The following is a 25,562-nucleotide window of genomic DNA, read 5'->3' on the forward strand; positions in this document are numbered from 1 at the left end:
AGTACAATATATTCTTTTATACTTGTACAACAAATCAAAATTAATTTGTCACATACACATGGTTAGCAGATGTTAATGCGAGTGTAGCGAAATGCTTGTGCTTCTAGTTCCGACAATGCAGTAATAACCAACTAGTAATCTAACCTAACGATTCCACAACTACTACCTTATATACACAAGTGTAAAGGGATAAAGAATATGTACATAAAGATATATGAATGAGTGATGGTACAGAACGGCATAGGCAAGATGCAGTAGATGGTATAGTGTACAGTCTATACATATGAGATGAGTAATGTAGGGTATGTAAACATTATATTAAGTGGCATTGTTTAAAGTGGCTAGTGATGCATTTTTTTTTACATCAATTTCCATCCATTCCCATTATTAAAGTGAGCTGGAGTTGAGTCAGTATGTTGGCAGCAGCCACTCAATGTTAGTGGTGGCTGTTTAACAGTCTGATGGCCTTGAGATAGAAGCTGTTTTTCAGTCTCTCGGTCCCTGCTTTGATGCACCTGTACTGACCTCGCCTTCTGGATGATAGCGGGGTGAACAGGCAGTGGCTTGGGTGGTTGTTGTCCTTGATGATCTTTATGGCCTTCCTGTGACATCAGGAGCGTATGTGGAGAGTATGTCCATATATAATTGTACTATTTGTTATTCAACATAAAAGACGTACAACAAATGATCACATTGGTATTTTAACGGTGTTATTGTAAGAGTTGAAATGTTTAAACAAAGGATCCATCTAAAACAGTATAAAACAAGATGATAAACAGAGGATCCATCTAAAACAGTATAAAACAAGATGATAAACAGAGGATCCATCTAAAACAGTATAAAACAAGATGATAAACAGAGGATCCATCTAAAACAGTATAAAACAAGATGATAAACAGAGGATCCATCTAAAACAGTATAAAACAAGATGATAAACAGAGGATCCATCTAAAACAGTATAAAACAAGATGATAAACAGAGGATCCATCTAAAACAAGATGATAAGCAGAGGATCCATCTAAAACAGTATAAAACAAGATGATAAACAGAGGATCCATCTAAAACAGTATAAAACAAGATGATAAACAGAGGATCCATCTAAAACAGTATAAAACAAGATGAGAAACAGAGGATCCATCTAAAACAAGATAATAAACAGAGGATCCATCTAAAATAGTATAAAACAAGATGATAAACAGAGGATCCATCTAAAATAGTATAAAACAAGATGATAAACAGAGGATCCATCTAAAACAGTATAAAACAAGATGATAAACAGAGGACACATCTAAAACAGTTTAAAACAAGTGCAGTATGTTTTGAGAATGTTACTTTAACGTCATCTCATAACGTCACACTATAACTTCATGGGAGTCTTGTGGAAAGACTGCATGTTGTTTTGGGGGAATTGAGTGACGCTGGGATAGAAGCTGTTCTAGAACCTGTGATACAGAAACTGATTTAACAGGCAGATAGAACTGGGATAGAAGCTGTTCTAGAACCTGTGATCCAGAAACTGATTTAACAGGCAGATAGAACTGGGATAGAAGCTGTTCTAGAACCTGTGATCCAGAAACTGATTTAACAGGCAGATAGAACTCGGATAGAAGCTGTTCTAGAACCTGTGGTCCAGAAACTGATTTAGCAGGCAGATAGAACTGGGATAGAATCTGTTCTAGAACCTGTGGTCCAGAAACTGATTTAACAGGCAGATAGAACTGGGATAGAAGCTGTTCTAGAACCTGGGATCCAGAAACTGATTTAACAGGCAGATAGAACTGGGATAGAAGCTGTTCTAGAACCTGTGGTCCAGAAACTGATTTAACAGGCAGATAGAACTGGGATAGAAGCTGTTCTAGAACCTGGGATCCAGAAACTGCCAAGCAACCACTGGTGTGTGTCCAACCACTGGTCCTCCCTAGACTGGTGCCCTGCATGGATATTTTTTCATGAAGGTCCTGAGTCAAGGTCCTCACAATTATAGGAAGATGCACAGTGTGTATGTGTCCAGTGTGTGTGTGTGTGTGTGTGTGTGTCCAGTGTGTGTGTGTGTGTGTGTGTGTGTGTGTGTGTGTGTGTGTGTGTGTGTGTGTGTGTGTGTGTGTGTGTGTGTGTGTCCAGTGTGTGTGTGTGTGTCCAGTGTGTGTGTGCCCAATTTTTGTGAGTGTGTGTGTGTGTGTGTGTGTGTTTGTCCAGTGTGTGTGTATGTCCTGTGAGTGTATGTGTGTGTGTCTGTGTGTGTGTGTGTGTGTGTGTGTTTGTCCAGTGTGTGTGTATGTCCAGTGAGTGTATGTGTGTGTGTGTGTGTGTGTGTGTGTGTGTGTGTGTGTGTGTGTGTGTGTGTGTGTGTCTAGTGTGTGTGTGTGTCCAGTGTGTATGTGTCCAGTGTGTGTGTATGTGTTAGTGTGTGTGTGTCCAGTGTGTGTCAGTGTGTTTGTGTGTCGATTGTGTGTGTGTGTACAGTGTGTAACAAGTGTGTGTGTGTGTGTCCGTTGAGTGCGTGTGTGTCTAGTGTGTGTGTGTGTGTGTGTGTGTGAGTGTGTGTCAACTGTGTGTGTGTGTGTGTGTGTGTGTGTGTGTGTGTGTGTGTGTGTGTGTGTGTGTGTGTGTGTGTGTGTGTGTGTGTGTGTGTGTAAAGTTTGTGTGTGAGTCAAGTGTGTGTGTGTCAAGTGTGTGTGTGTGTGTCAAGTTTGTGTGTGTGTCAAGTTTGTGTGTGAGTGTGTGTGTGTCAAGTGTGTGTGTGTGTGTGTGTTTGTGTGTGTGTGTGTGTGTGTGTCAAGTTTGTGTGTGTGTTAAGTGTGTGTGTGTCAAGTGTGTGTGTGTGTGTCAAGTTTGTGTGTGTGTCAAGTGTGTTTGTCAGGTTATTACAGGGACACTGAGGAGCCTTCAACATAAAGTTGAAACCCTGGATAGAGGGACTCAGTGTATGTGGAGGTGAATGTGATCAGGTGGGTCAGTGTGTCAGAGGAGGCTCTATAGAAGGACAGAGTGCCTGCTGGCCAGTCCAGATACACTCCTACTCTGTGGGATCTGGAGGAGTTGACGTTGATGGTAGAAGAATTATTATTGTGACTGGCAATGTAACTGTTGTCAGAGCAGGTCAGACTCCAGGACTTGTCATTATATCCAAGACAACAGTCATAACCCCCTCCTCTCCTGTTGATTCCTTTATATGTCACTCCTATAACAGCCCCTCCCCCACTCCACTCTACCTCCCAGTAACAGCGCCCAGTCAGACCCTCTCTACACAACACCTGTCCCCAGTCCTCAAATCTCTCTGGGTGATCAGGATACGGCTGCTCCTCTGTCCTCCATGTCATATTTCTGTTCTCCTCAGACAGAGAGAGGCGTCTGTTTACTGTGTTTGGGTCCAGTGTGAGATCACAGACATCTGATGGATGAAACCAGACACAATATTAGAAATCATCATCATTCACATTAGAATGTTAACTCACTTTTCACTAATTCATTTATTGTAGATGTTTCTAGGTATCAAAAGGAGAAGTTAAGGTAACTTGAGACTTGTTGAATGATCATATGTTATACTGTATGGTTATATAAAACACACTTATTCACATTAATTACACACACACACACACACACACACACACACACACACACACACACACACACACACACACACACACACACACACTTGTTTGCATGCATGAACACAAACACACACACACACACACACACACACACACACACACACACACACACACACACACACACACACACACACACACACACACACACACACACACACACACACACACACACACACACACAGTCAAAGCAACTCTTTGTAAACTTTGATTTCTGCTTCTATAGAACTACAGCTGATATTTAATTTGACCAAGTAAGTAATGATGGTGGTCTTTGACTTAACTTGAATTAAGACTTATTCTTAGTCATATTCTTCACAGCAGTCAACACTCACATTTTCTAAGCCCAGGTTTCATTGTGTTCTCTCCACCATGTTCCACACTGTAGCGATAAGCAGAAGAACAGACAGTCATTGAGTGATACACCTGAACTCACACACACACACACACACACACACACACACACACACACACACACACACACACACACACACAAACACAGTCAGCAAATAATTTGTCCAAAAAGTGGTCAGAATGTTTGTGTTAGCTAGCCTGATAAGTCAAACATGTCTGATATGAACATTGACATAAACCCTCGACATACTTGAGTTTCTCCAGTCTGCAGTGTGGATCCTCCAGTCCAGCAGAGAGCAGTCTGACTCCTGAGTCTCCTGGGTGATTGTAGCTCAGGTCCAGCTCTCTCAGGTGTGAGGGGTTTGACCTCAGAGCTGAGACCAGAGAAGCACAGCCTTCCTCTGTGACTAGACAGCCTGACAGCCTGCAAAGAGTCAAATCAGTGTCCTGAAACCTGCCATATCTATTCATAAATGAATATATCATTATTAGAAATGACAAATATCAAAGTATTGCTTGTAGAGAGAAACATGTATAGTACAAATATGTGAGTAGACTGACCAGACCAGTTTAAAAAGCAATATCATTCAGAAGACAGACAGTGAGGTATCAGATTTAGATTGTATTGAGTAAACAGTCCACATCATATATATTTTGACAGTGAAGCTAACATTTTAAATGTGGCTCTATACTCCAGCATTTTGGAATTGAGATCAAATCTTTCAAATATATATATTTTTTTTTTATTTCACCTTTATTTAACCAGGTAGGCAAGTTGAGAACAAGATCTCATTTACAATTGCGACCTGGCCAAGATTAAGCAAAGCAGATTGACACATACAACAACACAGAGTTCCACATGGAGTAAAACAAACATACAGTCAATAATACAGTTGAAAAATAAGTCTATATACAATGTAAGCAAGTGACGTGAGATAACGGGGGTAAAGGCAAAAAAAAGGCCATGGTGGCGAAGTAAATACAATATAGCAAGTAAAACACTGGAATGGTAGATTTGCAGTGAAAGAATGTGCAAAGTAGAGATAGAAATAATGGGGTGCAAAGGAGCAAAATAAATAAATACATTTGGAACTGAAAGTTTGGATAAGGTATAATGAGCAGGGCTAGAGGCTCTACAGTGAAATAAGCCAATAAACACTAACCAGAACAGCAATGGACAAGGCATATTGACATTAAGGAGAGGCATGCTTAGCCAAGTGATCATAAGGGTCCAGTGAGTAGTGAGGTTGGTTGGGGTCACGGCGATTCAGACAGCTAGCGGAGCCATCGGTAGCTAGCTAGCATAGGATGGAGGTCTGTTTTTAGCCACGTCGTGCGTTTCCGACGGTAGATTAGTGGGGTTCCGTGTGGTAAAGGGGATCAATCCAATAGGCAAAATAGATATAGTTATAGTGACCCAAGAAAAATTGTCCGATAGACTTATTCAGATAGCAGCCGATTAGACAGCTAACGATTAGCGGGCCGCAGATGGGCGTTCAGGTAAAGTCACGACGGAGGGGCCAGTTGGATAACTCCCTCGGGCAGATAACGTCGGTAGTCCAGTCGTGAAGGCCCGGTGGGTCTCCTCATTGGCAGTAAAACGGGTCCGGATAGGTGATGGTAGCCCAGGAGTGGCTGATGGAACTCTTCAGCTGGCTAGCTCTGGAATAATTAATGTTTGCTCCGGGATCGACGTAAGCCAATAGTCACTCGGATAGCTAGCTGTGAGATCCAGGTGTAAATGTCCAGAGCTTGCGGTTGAAATCCGGGGATATGGAGAGAAAAATAGGTCCGGTATGTTCTGGTCTGAGACGCGTTGTACAAAACTGGCGATAGCTTTTCAAGCTAAAGGATAGCTGATGACCACAAACCGTGGTTAGCTGAATACTAACGTTAGACAGTAAACTGGCTAGCTTCTGGCTAGGTTCTGGTTAGCTTCTGGCGAGCTTCTGGCTAGCTTCTGGCGAGCTTCTGGTGGCTTCTGGCGAGCTTCTGGCGAGCTTCTGGCTAGCTTCTGGCTAGCTTCTGGCTAGCTTCTTGCGAGCTTCTGGCTAGCTTCTGGCTAGCTTTTGGCTAGCTTCTGGTGAGCTTCTGGCTAGCTCCTGGCGAGCTTCTGGTGAGCTTCTGGTGAGCTTCTGGCTAGCTTCTGGTGAGCTTCTGGCTAGCTTCTGGTGAGCTTCTGGCTAGCTTCTGGCTAGCTTCTGATGAGCTTCTGGCTAGCTTCTATTGTGGATTTCAGATTTGAGGTAAATAATACTTTTTTTATTTTTTTCTGACTGCTATGCCATCTTGGGATATTTTTCCCAGCGTGAGGTGACAGTATACAATGTTACCTTTAATTTGAGGAACTTTTAATACATATGTTTCAATATTTAGAATAATAAAAGCACTTTATGTATCTAGTCCCCAATTTGAAGAAGTCATAAGTAGTGTGTTAAAATAAGTCAAAAGTTTAGTATTTGGTCCCATATTCTTGAAGACAATGATTACATCAAGCCTGTGACTGCCATGATTGAGAAAGATCATGAATGAATCCTGAATAATAATGAGTGAGAGAGTTACAGAGGCTACAACAAAACATGCTAACCTCTCACCATTACCAATAACAGAGGATACAACAAAACATGCTAACCTCTCACCATTACCAATAACAGAGGCTACAACAAAACATGATAACCTCTCACCATTACCAATAACAGTCTACAACAAAACATGCTAACCTCTCACCATTACCAATAACAGTCTACAACAAAACATGCTAACCTCTCACCATTACCAATAACAGAGACTACAACAAAACATGCTAACCTCTCACCATTACCAATAACAGAGGCTACAACAAAACATGCTAACCTCTCACCATTACCAATAACAGAGACTACAACAAAACATGCTAACCTCTCACCATTACTAATAATAGAGGCTACAACAAAACATGCTAACCTCTCACCATTACCAGTAACAGAGACTACAACAAAACATGCTAACCTCTCACCATTACCAATAACAGAGGCTACAACAAAACGTAGTAACCTCTCACCATTAATCTCAAATTAAAGGTGACATTCTGTAGTGTCTCTTAATATGAAACATTCTCTCTCAAATCCAAAATGCTGGAGTATAGCACCACATTTAAAACTGTAAGCTTCACTATCCAAACACATATGGTGTGGACTATGTGTGTCTGCTAAACACATGTGGATCTGGTGAACAGTTATCACTTGTTGACCAACTACAGGAATACTGACCTCAGAGTCTCCAGTTTACAGTGGGGATTCCCCAGTCCAGCAGAGAGCAGCTCCACTCCTGAATCGTTCAGGTCATTGTTACTCAGATCCAGCTCTCTCAGGTGTGAGGGGTTTGACTCCAGAGCTGAGACCAGAGAAGCACAGCCTTCCTCTGTGACTCCACAGCCTGACAGCCTGACAAAGAGATCATCATGACTTCACAAACACACTGTTAATTTAACACCAGTAGTGTAGAAGGACAATGGCAGATGCATTTGGTTTATTCTCTCAAACAACATATAGATTCATCTTCCATCTCCTAGAATTGTATGGTCATAATGTTATACTAATGTGAAAATCTATGCATTTATTCAGTATGTTATTCAATATAATATTATATACATATTATAATACATATTTTTCTCTAAACTGAATATTGCTTCCTGATGATTAGTTCTTATATGTCATTTTATTTACTCACAGAACAGCTCTGGAGGCTTTGACCACTGGCAGCAGCCTCAGAAGACCTTCCTCTGATCTGGAGTATTTCTTCAGGTCAAACACATCCAGCTCCTTTTCTGAAGTCAGCAACACAAAGACCAGAGCTGACCACTGTGCAGGTGACAGGTTGGGTTTTGAGAGACTTCCTGATCTCAGGTAGCTTTGGATCTCCTCCACTAGAGAATGGTCATTCAGTTCATTCAGGCAGTGGAACAGATTGATGCTCCTCTCTGGAGAGGGATTCTCCCTGATCTTCTCCTTGATGTACTTGACTGTTTCTTCATGGCTCTGTGAGCTGCTTCTTGTCTTTGTCAGTAGACCTCGTAAGTGCTTCTGATTGGACTCCAGTGAGAGGCCCAGAAGGAAGCGGAGGAAAAGGTCCAGGTTTCCCGTCTCACTTTGTAAGGCTTTATCCACAGCACTCTTGTAGAAAGTAACTTCAGGGTCGTTGTTTGTTTGCAGTTTGTCCATTAGATTCTCATTGTTGTTGATGAATGAGAGGAACACATATACAGCAGCCAGAAACTCCTGAATGCTCAGATGAACAAAGCAGTACACCTTGTCCTGGTACAGCCCACATTCCTCTTTAAATATCTGTGTGCACAATCCTGAATACACTGAGGCTTCATTGACATCAATGCCAGCCTCTTTCAGGTCTTCTTCATAGAAAATCAGATTGCCCTTCACAAGCTGTTGAAAAGCCAATTTTCCCAGTGACAGAATGCTCTCTTTATTCCAGTGTGGACCTGTCTCTTCATTCCCAAAATACTTTTCATTCTTCTGTTTGGTATGAAACACCACAAGGTGTGTGTACATCTCAGTCAGAGTCTTGGGCATCTCTTCTCTCTTATGTTTCAGCATGTGTTCAAGGACTGTTGCAGAAATCCAACAGAAGACTGGAATGTGGCACATGATGTGAAGGCTCCTTGATGTCTTTATGTGTGAGATGATTCTGCCGGCCATTTCCTCATCACTGAATCTCTTCCTGAAGTACTCCTCCTTCTGTGGGTCATTGAACCCTCGTACCTCTGTCACCTGGTCAACACACTCTGAAGGGATCTTATTGGCTGCTGCAGGTCGGGTAGTTATCCAGAGGAGAGCAGAGGGAAGCAGATTTCCCTTGATGAGATTTGTCAGCAGAACATCCACTGAGGTTGACTCTGTGACGTCACAACAGATCTTGTTATTCTTGAAGTCTAGGGGCAGTCGGCACTCATCCAGACCATCAAAGATGAACAGAACTTTGTACTTGTTGTAGATGGAGATTCTTAAATGTTTGGTTTCCATTGAGAAGTGATTAAGAAGTTCAATGAAGGTGTGTTTGTCCTCTTTCATCAAATTCAGCTCCCGAAAAGGGAATGAAAATACAAATTTGATATTCTGATTTGCTTTTCCTTCAGCCCAGTCCAGTATAAATTTCTGCACAGGGACTGTTTTTCCAATGCCAGCGACTCCCTTTGTCAGCACAGTTCTGATAGGTTTGTCTTGTCCAGTTAAGGGTTTGAAGATGTCGTTACATTTGATTGCAGTCTCTGGTCTTGCTTGTTTCCTGGTTGTTGTCTCAATCTGTCTCAGCTCATGTTCATTATTGACCTCTCCTGTTCCACCCTCTGTGATGTAGAGCTCTGTGTAGATCTTATTGAGAAGTGTTGGGTTTCCTTGTTTAGCGATTCCCTCAAACACACATTGAAACTTCTTCTTTAGATTAGATTTGAGTTCACGTTGGCAAATCACAGCAGGATCATCTGAATCTAGAAAATACACAGAGGATATTAATATTACGTCTGTTTTAATGCCTACAGTATTGTAGGACTGTTATAAAGTTTAAATTATAATAATTTATTTTCTTAACTGTCTGTTTAAATGTGTAAATGTTTTCAAAATGCATTACAGACTGGTGTGACTGATTATATTATTATTGGTATTATTGATGGTATTATTAATGTTGTCTCTCTCTCTAAATGAATCACCACAACACATCCCTGCTGCTACTTGATGAGGTCACTAGGTGTTGTGTGCAGGTTGCTACAATATCATTGAGTTACACAGCTACTTTAGCTGTACTTTAGCTACAGCTTTTAAATGTTATATAACAGCATTCAACATGAGGCAGACAGATCTTACATTTCTCCAGTGTGTCAGCAAGCTCCTTCTGGTTCATTTTCCTCAGGACGTGCAGTGTGATCTTCAGAGCCCCCTCTCTGGCACTGCTCTCCTGCTTCTCATCTTCAGCATCCACCACTTCCTGCTTCTGACTCTCAAAGCCTTCTGGGAGTTCTGGACTAAGAATCCTCTTGAACATCTTCAGTTCGTTCTTCACAAATGTCATAATTTTCTCTTCAAGCAACTGAAATAAATCAAGTAAATATGTTAAGCAAGAGACTAAATGGTTTCTCATTAACACATTAATGAATGATTGACAGACTTTATTGAGGTAAACAAAAACAAATGTAAATAACTGGACCACATACACTGAATATGGAGGCCAGGTCTGTTTGATGACTCTGGGAAGACTGACTACTGAGAATCTCTAAACTCTCCTGTTGGTTTCTGTGGACAAAACATAAATAACATCTCCTGTCATGGAAATTGCAAGATTATGTTATAATGCTTGTATTGCATTGTAATGGTTGTTTTATTCAACAGAATAGAGTATTGTGTTAACTATTGTGTGTGTGTTCCACTTAGGATGGGCCTCTATGAGATAGCACTGACAGAGGAGAGTTACCATGTCTTTGGGTGATAAAACCTAAAGAGCATTCCAGACCTAATGTTTCTGCTATATACCGTACCAGGGAGAGTTGGTTCCAGGTTGGAGTCTTAACCTTGTGACCATTCTATGTATCTGTTGTTCGTCATGTATGTTGAGAGGGGTGTATCTTGGCTATAAAAGACCTTTGTATTTTTGTTTTATCACTCTCAACGGATCATTAGAAATGGTGAATCATTGACAAGTCATTGCTATTGCAAAGCTCTTATTATTCAATATGTAGTTGAAGTATAACTCTGACTTGTGTGATAAGGTAGTCTCTCCTCATTTGATAGTAAAGAAATTAACCACCACACTCCTCATCCAGGGAGTGAACACACACACACACACACAAACACACACACACACACACACACACAGACACACACGCGCACACAGGGAGGGAGGGAATGTTGTGTTTGTTTAATATTGTTTTAGGACTTTGAAAATGGACTAAAGGATTAGCCTATGGATTATGAAAACAACAAAAAGAAATGGGAAAATGGGAGAGGAGAAATGACTAGAGACAGTGTTGTTTAACTCACTGACCATGACCCATGAGTTCTTCTTACCTTTGTTCAGTAGAAAAGTCTTCCTCTCTAAATAGTATAGGACGATCCATAGACCCGTCACTTTTCATGGACACACAGCTGTGTTCAGGGGAGGCTGGTCTCTCCTGCTTGATTGGACTTCAACACAACAGAGACAAACATTACATCTTCATCTACTCTGAGCTCAGATGGGGAAACATAAGAAGAATTTCATTCCAAAACACTATATGTCACTTTTCAGAAACTTTAGTAAATTAGTTTTTATTTCTTAAAGACATTTTGAAAGAGATTGGTGTGTTTTTTGGTGTGTCAGGGGTACTAGGTAGTTAAGGTAATTTGTACGTGTAGGTAGGGGTAAAATTAACTAGGCAGTCAGGACAGAGACTACATCTCCTCATCCAGGGAGTGCGCATACACACGCGCGCACGCACGCACGCACGCACGCACGCACGCACGCACGCACGCACGCACACACGCACACACACACACACACACACACACACACACACACACACACACACACACACACACACACACACACACACACACACACACACACAGGGAGGGAATGTTGTGTTTGTTTAATATTGTTTAGGACTATGAAAATGGACAAAATGATTAGCCTATGGATTATGAAAACAACAAAAAGAAATGGGAAAATGGGAGAGGAGAAATGACTAGAGACAGTGTTGTTTAACTCACTGACCATGACCCATGAGTTCTTCTTACCTTTGTTCAGTAGAAAAGTCTCCCTCTCTAAAGGATATAGGACGATCCATAGACCCGTCACTTTTCATGGACACACAGCTGGGTACAGGGGAGGCTGGTCTCTCCTGCTTGATTGGACTTCAACACAACAGAGACAAACATTACATCTCTCATCTACTCTGAGCTCAGATGGGAAACATAAGAAGAGTTTCATTCCAAAATGCTATATATCCATTTTCAGAAACGTTCATACATTTGATATTATTGTTTGAAGAAAATATAAAAGAGATTGGTGTGTTTTTCCACTATCTAATCATGGCATGGGGTTGTTCAATGACAGAAATGTATTTGTTTAAAATCTATCACTTGATGGTTTCATTTCAGAGGGACAAATAATATCATGTTTTTTCCCCTCAAAATGCTATATATTTGCCTCAATCTCAAATGTGACCATAAAACAATTTTGTCTTATGTTGCAAAACTTGAAATTGTGTTTTTTACATTGGATAAAAGTAGAGACTCCGGGCAAGAAAATTAAATATCATACACTACAGTTGAGGAACAACGGGAAAGTAATTCTGCTTTGAAAGGTGAAAAACTTGTAACTTCACTACTGAGTAAAAGGGCCTTTGAATGTTTTGGTACCTACTGGAGAGTTCTTCTTTGTCTACAGGGCTGTTACTTTGGCAGATAATGACAACAAGTTATATACAGTGGGGAGAACAAGTACTTGATACACTGCCGATGTTGCAGGTTTTCCTACTTACAAAGCATGTAGAGATCTGTCATTTTTATCATAGGTACACTTCAACTGTGAGAGACGGAATCTAAAACAAAAATCCAGATAATCCCATTGTATGATTTATTAGTAATTAATTTGCTTTTTATTGCATGACATAAATATTTGATTTTCTACCAACCAGCAAGAATTCCGGCTCTCACAGACCTGTTCGTTTTTCTTTAAGAAGCCCTCCTGTTCTCCACTCATTACCTGTATTACCTGCACCTGTTTGAACTCGTTACCTGTATAAGACTACTGTCCACACACTCAATCCAACAGACTCCAACCTCTCCACAATGGCCAAGACCAGAGAGCTGTGTAAGGACATCAGGGATACAATTGTAGACCTGCACAAGGCTGGGATGGGCTACAGGACAATAGGCAAGCAGCTTGGTGAGAAGGCAACAACTGTTGGCGCAATTATTAGAAAATGGAAGAAGTTCAAGATGACGGTCAATCACCCTCGGTCTGGGGCTCCATGCAAGATCTCACCTCGTGGGGCATCAATGATCATGAGGAAGGTGAGGGATCAGCCCAGAACTACATGGCAGGACCTAGTCAATGACCTGAAGAGAGCTGGGACCACACTCTCAAAGAAAACCATTAGTAACACACTACGCCGTCATGGATTAAAATCCTGCAGCGCACGCAAGGTCCCCCTGCTCAAGCCAGCGCATGTCCAGGCCCGTCTGAAGTTTTCCAATGACCATCTGGATGATCCAGAGTAGGAATTGGAGAAGGTCATGTGGTCTGATGAGACAAAAATAGAGCTTTTCGGTCTAAACTCCACTCGCCGTGTTTGGAGGAAGAAGAAGGATGAGTACAACCCCAAGAACACCATCCCAACCATGAAGCATGGACGTGGAAACATCATTCTTTGGGGATGCTTTTCTGCAAAGGGGACAGGATGACTGCACCGTATTGAGGGGAGGATGGATGTGGCCATGTATCGCGAGATCTTGGCCAACAACCTTCTTCCCTCAGTAAGAGCATTGAAGATGGGTCGTGGCTGGGTCTTCCAGCATGACAACGACCCGAAACACACAGCCAGGGCAACTAAGGAGTGGCTCCGTAAGAAGCATCTCAAGGTCCTGGAGTGGTCCAGCCAGTCTCCAGACCTGAACCCAATAGAAAATCTTTGGAGGGAGATGAAAGTCCGTATTACCCAGCAACAGCCCCGAAACCTGAAGGATCTGGAGAAGGTCTGTATGGAGGAGTGAGCCAAAATCCCTGCTGTAGTGTGTGCAAACCTAGTCAAGAACTACAGGAAATGTATGATCTCTGTAATTGCAAACAAATTGTTTCTGTACCAAATATTAAGTTCTGCTTTTCTGATGTATCAAATACTTACAGTATATCACAAAAGTGAGTACACCCCTCAAATTTTTGTAAATATTTCAGTATATCTTTTCATGTGACAACACTGAAGAAATGACACCTTGCTACAATGTAAAGTAGTGAGTGTACAGCTTGTATAACAGTGTAAATTTGCTGTCCCCTCAAAATAACTCAACACACAGCCGTTCATGTCTAAACCGCTGGCAACAAAAGTGAGTACACCCCTAAGTGAGCATAGCATTTTGTCTTCATTTTGGCAGATTAACTCATGCTTATTTCTGAAGATTAACTCAGGTTTTCACCCAGCGGCTAAGGAGTTGGACCTGTGGCCGAAAGGTGGCTGGTTTGAATCCCAGGCCGGGCGATGAAAATTAAAAAAGTAATTGATCTGACCACTGGAGGGCTGCTGGGTTCACATCCTCAAAACATTACCCTTTTGTTGATCAGAACTCTAGAGGTTCTTCTTCACTGAACCCAAAAATATTTATAACTTTTAGTGGTTCCATATGTTAAGGAAGTGACAGATGCCTTTTTGGTTCTATAAGGAACCTTCTCAGTACCTCCACAGACCACGGATTGAGAACCCCTGCAGTACCTCCACAGACCCCGGATTGAGAACCCCTGCAGTACCTCCACAGACGCCGGATTGAGAACCCCTGATTTAGCAGATGCTCTTATCCAGAGTTTGCTTTGTATTTAAAAAACACTTTAAATGTGTACATTCCACACTGCAACAACATTGGGACAATAAAGTCAGTAAGTAAGTAAGAGAGATTTACAGTAAGTTCATTCATCTTAAGATAGCTAGCTGAGACAACCACATATCACAGTCTAATATACAGGATACCAACATTCCAGCTAAACAATGGATATATAGATATCTAGGTGAGACAACCACATATCACAGTCAGATATACAGGATACCAACATTACGTTCCTGATAATCAATGGATATATAGATATCTAGGTGAGACAACCACATATCACAGTCAGATATACAGGATACCAACATTACGTTCCTGATAATCAATGGATATATAGATATCTAGGTGAGACAACCACATATCACAGTCAGATATACAGGATACCAACATTACGTTCCTGATAAACAATGTATATATAGATAGATAGGTGAGACAACCACATATCACAGTCAGATATACAGGATACCAACATTACATTCCTGATAAACAATGTATATATAGATAGATAGGTGAGACAACCACATATCACAGTCAGATATACAGGATACCAACATTACATTCCTGATAATCAATGGATATATAGATATCTAGGTGAGACAACCACATATCACAGTCAGATATACAGGATACCAACATTCCATTCCTGATAAACAATGTATATATAGATATCTAGGTGAGACAACCACATATCACAGTCAGATATACAGGATACCAACATTACGTTCCTGATAATCAATGGATATATAGATATCTAGGTGAGACAACCACATATCACAGTCAGATATACAGGATACCAACATTACATTCCTGATAAACAATGGATATATAGGTATCTAGGTGAGACAACCACATATCACAGTCAGATATACAGGATACCAACATTACATTCCTGTTAAACAATGGATATATAGATATCTAGGTGAGACAACCACATATCACAGTCAGATATACAGGATACCAACATTACATTCCTGGATATGTAGCGTTTTGCCCTTCAGTCCGGAGCTGCCCTTCAGTCCGGAGCTGCCCCTCCGTCCGGAGCTACCTCTCTGTCTTAAGCTACCTCTCTGTCATAAGCTACCTCTCTGTCATGAGCTGTCCCTTAGTCCGAATGAGTTTCCTTAGTCTAGTGGGGACCTTTGTGAAGGTTCCTAGGCCAAGGTCGGTGGCGAGGGTCGCCATTCAAAGGACGCTAAGGAGGGGGACAAAGACAATGGTGGAGTGGGATCCTCGTCCAGCGCCGGAGCCGCCACCGCGGACGGATGCCCACCCAGACCCTCCCCTAGAGTTTTAGGTGGTGCGTTCGGAGTCCGCACCTCAGGAGGGGGGTACTGTCACGTTCTGACCATAGTTCTTGTGTCTTTTACTTGTTTTAGTGTTGGTCAGGACGTGAGCTGGGTGGGCATTCTATGTTGTGTGTCTAGTTTGTCTGTTTCTATGTTTGGCCTAATATGGTTCTCAATCAGAGGCAGGTGTTTTGTGTTGTCTCTGATTGGGAATCATATTTAGGTGGCTTGTTTTGTGTTGGGGTTTGTGGGTGGTTGTCTCATGTCTTTGTGTTCTGCACCAGATAGGACTGTCTCAGTTTTCACATTTGTTATTTTGTATTTTGTATAGTGTTCACGTTATCGTCTCTTTGTTTATTAAACATGTTGAACACTAGCCGCGCTGCATTTTGGTCCTCTCCTTCACCAATGGAAGAAAACCGTTACAGAACCACCCACCAATCTCGGACCAAGCAGCGTGGTAACGGGAAGCAGCGGCAGCAGCAGCAGCAGCGGTACCAGGAGGAATGGACTTGGGAAGACATGTTGGACGGAAAGGGTTGCTACACATGGGAGGAGATCCTGGCTGGTAGGGATCGCCTTCCATGGGAACAGGTGGAGGCAGCTAGGAAAGCGGAAGCAGCTGCGAAGGGGAACCGGTGTTATGAGGGAACACGGCTGGCCAGGAAGCCCGAGAGGAGACCCCAAAAATGTATTGGGGGGTGACTAAAGGGGAGTGTGGCGAAGTCAGGTAGGAGACCTGCGCCCACTTTCTGTGCATACCGTGGAGAGCGAGAGTACGGGCAGACACCGTGTTATGCGGAAGAGCGCACGGTGTCTCCTGTACGGGTGCATAGCCCGGTGCGGTACATCCCAGCTCCACGTATCGGCCGGGCTAGATTGAGCATTGAGCCAGGTGCCATGAAGCCGGCTCAACGCATCTGGTCTCCAGTGTGTCTCCTCGGGCCGGTGTACATGGCACCAGCCTTACGCATGGTGTCCCCGGTTCGCCAGCACAGCCCAGTGCGGGTTATTCCACCTCCCCGCACTGGTCGGGCTACGGAGAGCATTCAACCAGGTAAGGTTGGACAGGCTCGGTGCTCAAGGGAGCCAGTACGCCTTCACGGTCCGGTATATCCGGTGCCACCTCCTCGCTCCAGTCCAGTACCACCAGTGCCAACACCACGCACCAGGCTTCCTGTGCGTCTCCAGTACTCTGTTCCTCCTCCACGCACTCTCCCTATGGTGCGTGTCTCCAGCCCGGTACCACCAGTCCCGGCACCACGCACCAAGCCTATTGTGCGTATCCAGAGCCCTGTAGCACTGTTGTTTCTCCCCGCACTAGCCTTGAGGTGCGTGGCTACAGCCCGGTACCACCAGTTCCGGCACCACGCACCAGGCCTACTGTGTGCCTCAGCAGGTCAGAGCCGGCCGTCTGCTCAGCGCCATCTGAGCTGCCTGCCTGTCTAGCGCCATCTGCGCTGCCCGTCTGCCCAGCGCCGTCTGAGCTGCCTGCCTGCCCAGCGCCATCTGAGCTGCCTGTCTGCCCAGCGCCATCTGAGCTGCCTGCCTTTCCAGCGCCATCTGAGCCGTCCGTCTGCCCAGCGCCATCTGAGCCACCCGTCTGTCCCGAGCCGTCAGAGCCGCCCGTCTGTCCCGAGCCATTAGAGCCGTCCGTCAGTCAGGAGCCGCTAGAGCCGTCCGTCAGTCAGGAGCTGCCCGCCAGTCAGGAGCTGCCAGAGCCGCCCGCCAGTCAGGAGCTGCCCTCCAGTCATGAGCTGCCTTCCAGTCATGAGCTGCCTTCCAGTCATGAGCTGCCTTCCAGTCATGAGCTGCCCTCCAGTCATGAGCTGCCTTCCAGTCATGAGCTGCCCTCCAGTCATGAGCTGCCCTCCAGTCATGAGCTGCCCTCCAGTCATGAGCTGCCATTCAGTCCGGAGCTGCCCCTCTGTCCGGAGCTACCTCTCTGTCATAAGCTACCTCTCTGTCATGAGCTGTCCCTCAGTCCGGAGGAGTTTCCTCAGTCTAGTGGGGACCTTTGTGAAGGTTCCTAGGCCAAGGTCGGTGGCGAAGGTCGCCATTCAAAGGACTCTAAGGAGGGGGACAAAGACAATGGTGGAGTGGGATCCTCGTCCAGCGACGGAGCCGCCACCGCGGACGGATGCCCACCCAGACCCTCCCCTAGAGTTTTAGGTGGTGCGTTCGGAGTCCGCACCTCAGGAGGGGGGTACTGTCACGTTCTGACCATAGTTCTTGTGTGTTTTAGTGTTGGTCAGGACGTGAGCTGGGTGGGCATTCTATGTTGTGTGTCTAGTTTGTCTGTTTCTATGTTTGGCCTAATATGGTTCTCACATTTACATTTACATTTAAGTCATTTAGCAGACGCTCTTATCCAGAGCGACTTACAAATTGGAAAGTTCATACATATTCATCCTGGTCCCCCCATGGGAAATGAACCCACAACTCTGGCGTTGCAAGCGCCATGCTCTACCAACTGAGCCACAAGGGACCTGTGGCTCAGGTCCCTCAATCAGAGGCAGGTGTTTTGTGTTGTCTCTGATTGGGAATCATATTTAGGTGGCTTGTTTTGTGTTGGGGCTTGTGGGTGGTTATCTCCTGTCTTTGTGCTCTGCACCAGATAGGACTGTCTCAGTTTTCACGTTTGTTATTTTGTATTTTGAATAGTGTTCACGTTATCGTCTCTTTGTTTATTAAACATGTTGAACACTAGCCGCGCTGCATTTTGGTCCTCTCCTTCACCAACGGAAGAAAACCGTTACATAATGTATAGTAATGGTTTATTAGTGATTTGTAGATGTTATAATATGTAACGTAGACTAGGTTATAATGTAAAGTAGAGGGTTGTTAGTGATATGTAGATGTTATATTATGTAAAGTAGACTAGGTTATAATGTATAGTAGTGGGTTGTTAGTGATATGTAGATGTTATATTATATAAAGTAGACTAGGTTATAATGTATAGTAGTGGGTTGTTAGTGATATGTAGATGTTATATTATGTAAAGTAGGCTAGGTTATAATGTAATAATAACCTAGCCAAACAATATAATGTTGAAGCTCGCATCCGCTACAAGACCATGGTGCTTGCCTACGGAGCTGTGAGGGGAACGGCACCTCAGTACCTTCAGGCTCTGATCAGGCCCTACACCCAAACAAGGGCACTGCGTTCATCCACCTCTGGCCTGCTCGCCTCCCTACCACTGAGGAAGTACAGTTCCCGCTCAGCCCAGTCAAAACTGTTCGCTGCTCTGGCACCCCAATGGTGGAACAAACTCCCTCACGACGCCAGGACAGCGGAGTCAATCACCACCTTCCGGAGACACCTGAAACCCCACCTCTTCAAGGAATACCTAGGATAGGATAAAGCAATCCTTCTGCCCCCCCCCCCCCCCCTTAAAAGATCTAGATGCACTATTGTAAAGTGGCTGTTCCGCTGGATGTCATAAGGTGAATGCACCAATTTGTAAGTCGCTCTGGATAAGAGCGTCTGCTAAATGACTTAAATGTAAATGTAAATAATGTATAGTAGTGGGTTGTTAGTGATATGTAGATGTTATATTATGTAAAGTAGACTAGGTTATAATGTATAGTAGTGGGTTGTTAGTGATATGTAGATGTTATATTATGTAAAGTAGACTAGGTTATAATGTATAGTAGTGGGTTGTTAGTGATATGTAGATGTTATATTATGTAAAGTAGACTAGGTTATAATGTATAATAGTGGGTTGTTAGTGATATGTAGATGTTATATTATGTAAAGTAGACTAGGTTATAATGTATAGTAGTGGGTTGTTAGTGATATGTAGATGTTATATTATGTAAAGTAGACTAGGTTATAATTTATATTAGTGGGTTGTTAGTGATATGTAGATGTTATATTATGTAAAGTAGACTAGGTTATAATGTATAGTAGTGGGTTGTTAGTGATATGTAGATGTTATATTATGTAAAGTAGACTAGGTTATAATGTATAGTAGTGGGTTGTTAGTGATATGTTATATTATGTAAAGTAGACTAGGTTATAATTTATATTAGTGGGTTGTTAGTGATATGTAGATGTTATATTATGTAAAGTAGACTAGGTTATAATGTATAGTAGTGGGTTGTTAGTGATATGTAGATGTTATATTATGTAAAGTAGGCTAGGTTATAATGTATAATAGCAGTTTGTTAGTGATATGCAGATCAAGGTCTATACCTCAGCTATAACCTACATATCATAGATGACCAGTCTAAACCTGTTCAGATCAGTTCACAGAGACCATCAGTTTTGTCAGCATGATAAGTGATCATAGCTCCAACCTACTCTGACTATTGAATGTCTGAGGTAGTCCTAACCTTATAATAGTTTGTAGGTAGCCTAGACCTACAGTACGAGAGTCTGCCCGTCTTTCCTACATTCCAACACATTTATTTAATGTTACAGAGAAATATTAGCCACAGTTTCAACAGCCATTTTGTAACTGCGTAGGCTACAAACACACTTTTAATTTCATATGAGGAAATCACATAACTTACAGTCACTGGTGCAGCCGCCTGTTTTCTGGCAGATGAAGTATCTTTCATAGACAACTCATTCAACCAGCCTAAACAACAGTAAATAAAAGATGTCAAATGGTCAAAGGAGAATACATGAAAGACAGGTATTTTGCTACAGATGTAGGATATTAATTTGAGACAGTTTACTACAGCATAACAATTATGTGGATTATAATTAACATTTTAAAGTGGAAAGTGGAAATGACAAACTTCAGAAGCCTTTTAAAACATCAAATACACTACAAATTTTAGTTTTCCTGCAACAGAGTGATCAATTTCAGATCCTACACCTGTACAGAGATTGTCTTTATCTGAAAAAGGCAGTTTGAGTTATTATCAACGTTACAACTGTCAGCTGCTGTAAACCTCTGTGATTGGATGTTATAGGCCCCCAACTGAACAGTTTCTTCCCCGTGCTAAAAGCTTTTAGCTCTATGCTCACTCTACCTAGTTCAATATATTGTTATATGTAAACTTTGTGCAAACTCCACCGCCTGTATTCTGTCTCTTAATGTTTTCTATCACTAGCAGCACCATGTCACCATGTTAAATACTGTGAACAGATGATCTCAACTCTGAGGAGATGTCATTGTGATGTCATTTACTACATTTCAACCTGTTGATAAAAGAACCCAGAACTCTGAGGAGATGTCATTGTGATGTCATTTACTACATTTCAACCTGTTGATAAAAGAGGCTGAACCCAGAACTCTGAGGAGATGTCATTGTGATGTCATTTACTACATGTCAACCTGTTGATAAAAGAACCCAGAACTCTGAGGAGATGTCATTGTGATGTCATTTACTACATTTCAACCTGTTGATAAAAGAACCCAGAACTCTGAGGAGATGTCATTGTGATGTCATTTACTACATTTCAACCTGTTGATAAAAGAACCCAGAACTCTGAGGAGATGTCATTGTGATGTCATTTACTACATTTCAACCTGTTGATAAAAGAACCCAGAACTCTGAGGAGATGTCATTGTGATGTCATTTACTACATGTCAACCTGTTGATAAAAGAGGCTGAACCCAGAACTCTGAGGAGATGTCATTGTGATGTCATTTACTACATTTCAACCTGTTGATAAAAGAACCCAGAACTCTAAATCAACACTTACTGATATTATCCTAACATCCTTTACCTCATATTATTGTGTCTCTTTGTTCAACGAATGTTGGGTTGCCTATTCTATTAACATTGTAGCAACCAGCGGGCAGGGAAGTATACCCTGGTCGCTGGAGAAAAAGTCAAACACCCTACGCATCGCATCACTGCAATAGGGTTAACCCAGTATCAGTCTAAATAGTGTTAACCCAGTATCAGTATAAATAGTGTTAACCCAGTATCAGTATAAACAGGGTTAACCCAGTATCAGTATAAATAGGGTTAACCCAGTATCAGTATAAATAGTGTTAACCCAGTATCAGTATCAATAGTGTTAACCCAGTATCAGTATAAATAGGGTTACCCAGTATCAGTATCAATAGTGTTAACCCAGTATCAGTATAAATAGGGTTAACCCAGTATCAGTATAAACAGGGTTAACCCAGTATCAGTATAAACAGGGTTAACCCAGTATCAGTATAAACAGGGTTAACCCAGTATCAGTATAAACAGGGTTAACCCAGTATCAGTATAAATAGTGTTAACCCAGTATCATCATAAGTAGGGTTAACCCAGTATCAGTATAAACAGGGTTAACCCAGTATCAGTATAAATAGGGTTAACCCAGTATCAGTATAAACAGGGTTAACCCAGTATCAGTATAAACAGGGTTAACCCAGTATCAGTATAAACAGGGTTAACCCAGTATCAGTATAAATAGGGTTAACCCAGTATCAGTATAAACAGGGTTAACCCAGTATCAGTATAAACAGGGTTAACCCAGTATCAGCATAAACAGAGTTAACCCAGTATCAGTATAAATAGGGTTAACCCAGTATCAGCATAAACAGGGTTAACCCAGTATCAGTATAAATAGGGTTAACCCAGTATCAGTGCGAATAGTGTTAACCCAGTATCAGTATAAATAGGGTTAACCCAGTATCAGTTTCAATAGTGTTAACCCAGTATCAGTATAAACAGGGTTAACCCAGTATCAGTATAAACAGGGTTAACCCAGTATCAGTATAAATAGGGTTAACCCAGTATCAGTATAAACAGGGTTAACCCAGTATCAGTACAAACAGTGTTAACTCTCCTATTGCCATGGTTACACCTTCCTGAAAACAATGACTCCCTACTTCGCTGAAACCTGTTCTGCCAGTTCATGTCCTTAAAGACTAGAATGTTCCAATGTGGTTAGCCAAAGATATGACAAGATAGTTCACACATTCATCTTTCAGGGTAACTATCAAACAGATATGTCACATTTCTGGTTCGTCCATAACCTGTTTCCTGCTTGTAGCAGGCCGTGTTAACAGGAATCCTTTTCTCTAACTAGAAGTCATGTGATTTCATGAGAATATGTTTCTGCAGTGAGAGGGTAATGCATGTCAAGGTGTCCTTGGATGAAGGTCAACTAGATTTAGAAACAGCATTGTTAAATTAACTGTTGTAATACAAAAAAATCAATACCTTAATTTCCTTTATGCTGGTTAGCTTTTAAAATGTTTGATTTTTACAGACATTAGTTTGGTTCAGTGTAATGTGTTGTTTAAAAGGGTCAGTCATAGTAGTATGATAGGTGTTGTTTTACAGGGTCAGTCATAGTAGTATGATAGGTGTTGTTTTACAGGGTCAGTCATAGTAGTATGATAGGTGTTGTTTTACAGGGTCAGTCATAGTAGTATGATAGGTGTTGTTTTACAGGGCCAGTCATAGTAGTATGATAGGTGTTGTTTTACAGGGTCAGTCATAGTAGTATGATAGGTGTTGTTTTACAGGGTCAGCCATAGTAGTATGATAGGTGTTGTTTTACAGGGTCAGTCATAGTAGTATGATAGGTGTTGTTTAACAGGGTCAGTCATAGTAGTATGATAGGTGTTGTTTAACAGGGTCAGTCATAGTAGTATGATAGGTGATGTTTTACAGGGTCAGTCATAGTAGTATGATAGGTGTTGTTTTACAGGGTCAGTCATAGTAGTATGATAGGTGTTGTTTTACAGGGTCAGACATAGTAGTATGATAGGTGTTGTTTTACAGGGTCAGTCATAGTAGTATGATAAGTGTTGTTTTACAGGGTCAGTCACAGTAGTATGATAGGTGTTGTTTTACAGGGTCAGCCATAGTAGTATGATAGGTGTTGTTTTACAGGGTCAGCCATAGTAGTATGATAGGTGTTGTTTTACAGGGTCAGTCATAGCAGTATGATATGTGTTGTTTTACAGGGTCAGTCATAGTAGTATGATAGGTGTTGTTTTACAGGGTCAGTCATAGTAGTATGATAGGTGTTGTTTAACAGGGTCAGTCATAGTAGTATGATAGGTGTTGTTTAACAGGGTCAGTCATAGTAGTATGATAGGTGATGTTTTACAGGGTCAGTCATAGTAGTATGATAGGTGTTGTTTTACAGGGTCAGTCATAGTAGTATGATAGGTGTTGTTTTACAGGGTCAGACATAGTAGTATGATAGGTGTTGTTTTACAGGGTCAGTCATAGTAGTATGATAAGTGTTGTTTTACAGGGTCAGTCACAGTAGTATGATAGGTGTTGTTTTACAGGGTCAGCCATAGTAGTATGATAGGTGTTGTTTTACAGGGTCAGCCATAGTAGTATGATAGGTGTTGTTTTACAGGGTCAGTCATAGCAGTATGATATGTGTTGTTTTACAGGGTCAGTCATAGTAGTATGATAGGTGTTGTTTTACAGGGTCAGCCATAGTAGTATGATAGGTGTTGTTTTACAGGGTCAGTCATAGCAGTATGATATGTGTTGTTTTACAGGGTCAGCCATAGTAGTATGATAGGTGCAGTGTAATGTGTTGTTTTACAGGGTCAGTCATAGTAGTATGATAGGTGTTGTTTTACAGGGTCAGCCATAGTAGTATGATAGGTGTTGTTTTACAGGGTCAGTCATAGTAGTATGATAGGTGCAGTGTAATGTGTTGTTTTACAGGGTCAGTCATAGTAGTATGATAGGTGTTGTTTTACAGGGTCAGTCATAGTAGTATGATAGGTGTTGTTTTACAGGGTCAGTCATAGTAGTATGATAGGTGTTGTTTTACAGGGTCAGTCACAGTAGTATGATAGGTGTTGTTTTACAGGGTCAGCCATAGTAGTATGATAGGTGTTGTTTTACAGGGTCAGTCATAGTAGTATGATAAGTGTTGTTTTACAGGGTCAGTCACAGTAGTATGATAGGTGTTGTTTTACAGGGTCAGCCATAGTTGTATGATAGGTGTTGTTTTACAGGGTCAGCCATAGTAGTATGATAGGTGTTGTTTTACAGGGTCAGTCATAGCAGTATGATATGTGTTGTTTTACAGGGTCAGTCATAGTAGTATGATAGGTGTTGTTTTACAGGGTCAGTCATAGTAGTATGATAGGTGTTGTTTTACAGGGTCAGCCATAGTAGTATGATAGGTGTTGTTTTACAGGGTCAGTCATAGTAGTATGGTGACCATGGAGTAAATTAGTATTTGAGGTTTAAAAGGCTTCCGAAGTTTGTCATTTCCACTTAGAAATTTCAGACTTGAGTTTTCCCTACGAAAACCACTACAAAATGTCCATTAATTATAGTTCACATAATAATTCACATTTCTTGTTGCTGCAGGAATATTTTCCTGCTGTAGTAAACTGACTCAAATTAAGATCCTACATCTGTATGTGCAAATGTACTGATTCTACAAAGGTTGAGTCTCTAGATTCTCTTGCCTGCTCTGGAGAAATAATGAAATGGTTGTCATGGTGATTTAAACTGGGACTGTTATCTCCCAACTCTGAGGAGATGTCATTGTGATGTCATTTACTACATTTCAACCTGTTGCTAAAAGAACCCAGAACTCTGAGGAGATGTCATTGTGATGTCATTTACTACATTTCAACCTGTTGATAAAAGAACCCAGAACTCTGAGGAGATGTCATTGTGATGTCATTTACTACATTTCAACCTGTTGCTAAAAGAACCCAGAACTCTGAGGAGATGTCATTGTGATGTCATTTACTACATTTCAACCTGTTGATAAAAGAACCCAGAACTCTGAGGAGATGTCATTGTGATGTCATTTACTACATTTCAACCTGTTGATAAAAGAACCCAGAACTCTAAATC

The 25,562-nt window shown here is 41.8% G+C and overlaps 2 protein-coding genes across 2 annotated transcripts in view; one reads left to right on the top strand and one right to left on the bottom strand.

The window, feature by feature from the left end:
* The window catches only part of LOC129841951 (NLR family CARD domain-containing protein 3-like), a 268,945-nt gene that overhangs the window by 126,023 nt on the left and 117,360 nt on the right, over positions 1–25,562 (top strand). The gene's annotated exons all lie outside the window — the stretch shown is intronic.
* LOC129841941 (NLR family CARD domain-containing protein 3-like) lies at positions 18–11,959 on the bottom strand. Its single transcript, XM_055910313.1, has 9 exons — positions 11,720–11,959; positions 11,012–11,128; positions 10,162–10,240; positions 9,815–10,037; positions 7,671–9,441; positions 7,211–7,384; positions 4,213–4,386; positions 3,944–3,990; positions 18–3,391 (listed from the first exon to the last, which is right to left on the bottom strand). The coding sequence occupies exons 1-9, from the start codon at positions 11,785–11,787 to the stop codon at positions 2,865–2,867; spliced, it is 3,180 nt and encodes a 1,059-aa protein (XP_055766288.1). The 5' UTR covers positions 11,788–11,959; the 3' UTR covers positions 18–2,864.

Source organism: Salvelinus fontinalis, unplaced genomic scaffold (assembly GCF_029448725.1).
Source record: "Salvelinus fontinalis isolate EN_2023a unplaced genomic scaffold, ASM2944872v1 scaffold_0004, whole genome shotgun sequence".
In the NCBI taxonomy this organism is placed as follows: domain Eukaryota; kingdom Metazoa; phylum Chordata; class Actinopteri; order Salmoniformes; family Salmonidae; genus Salvelinus; species Salvelinus fontinalis.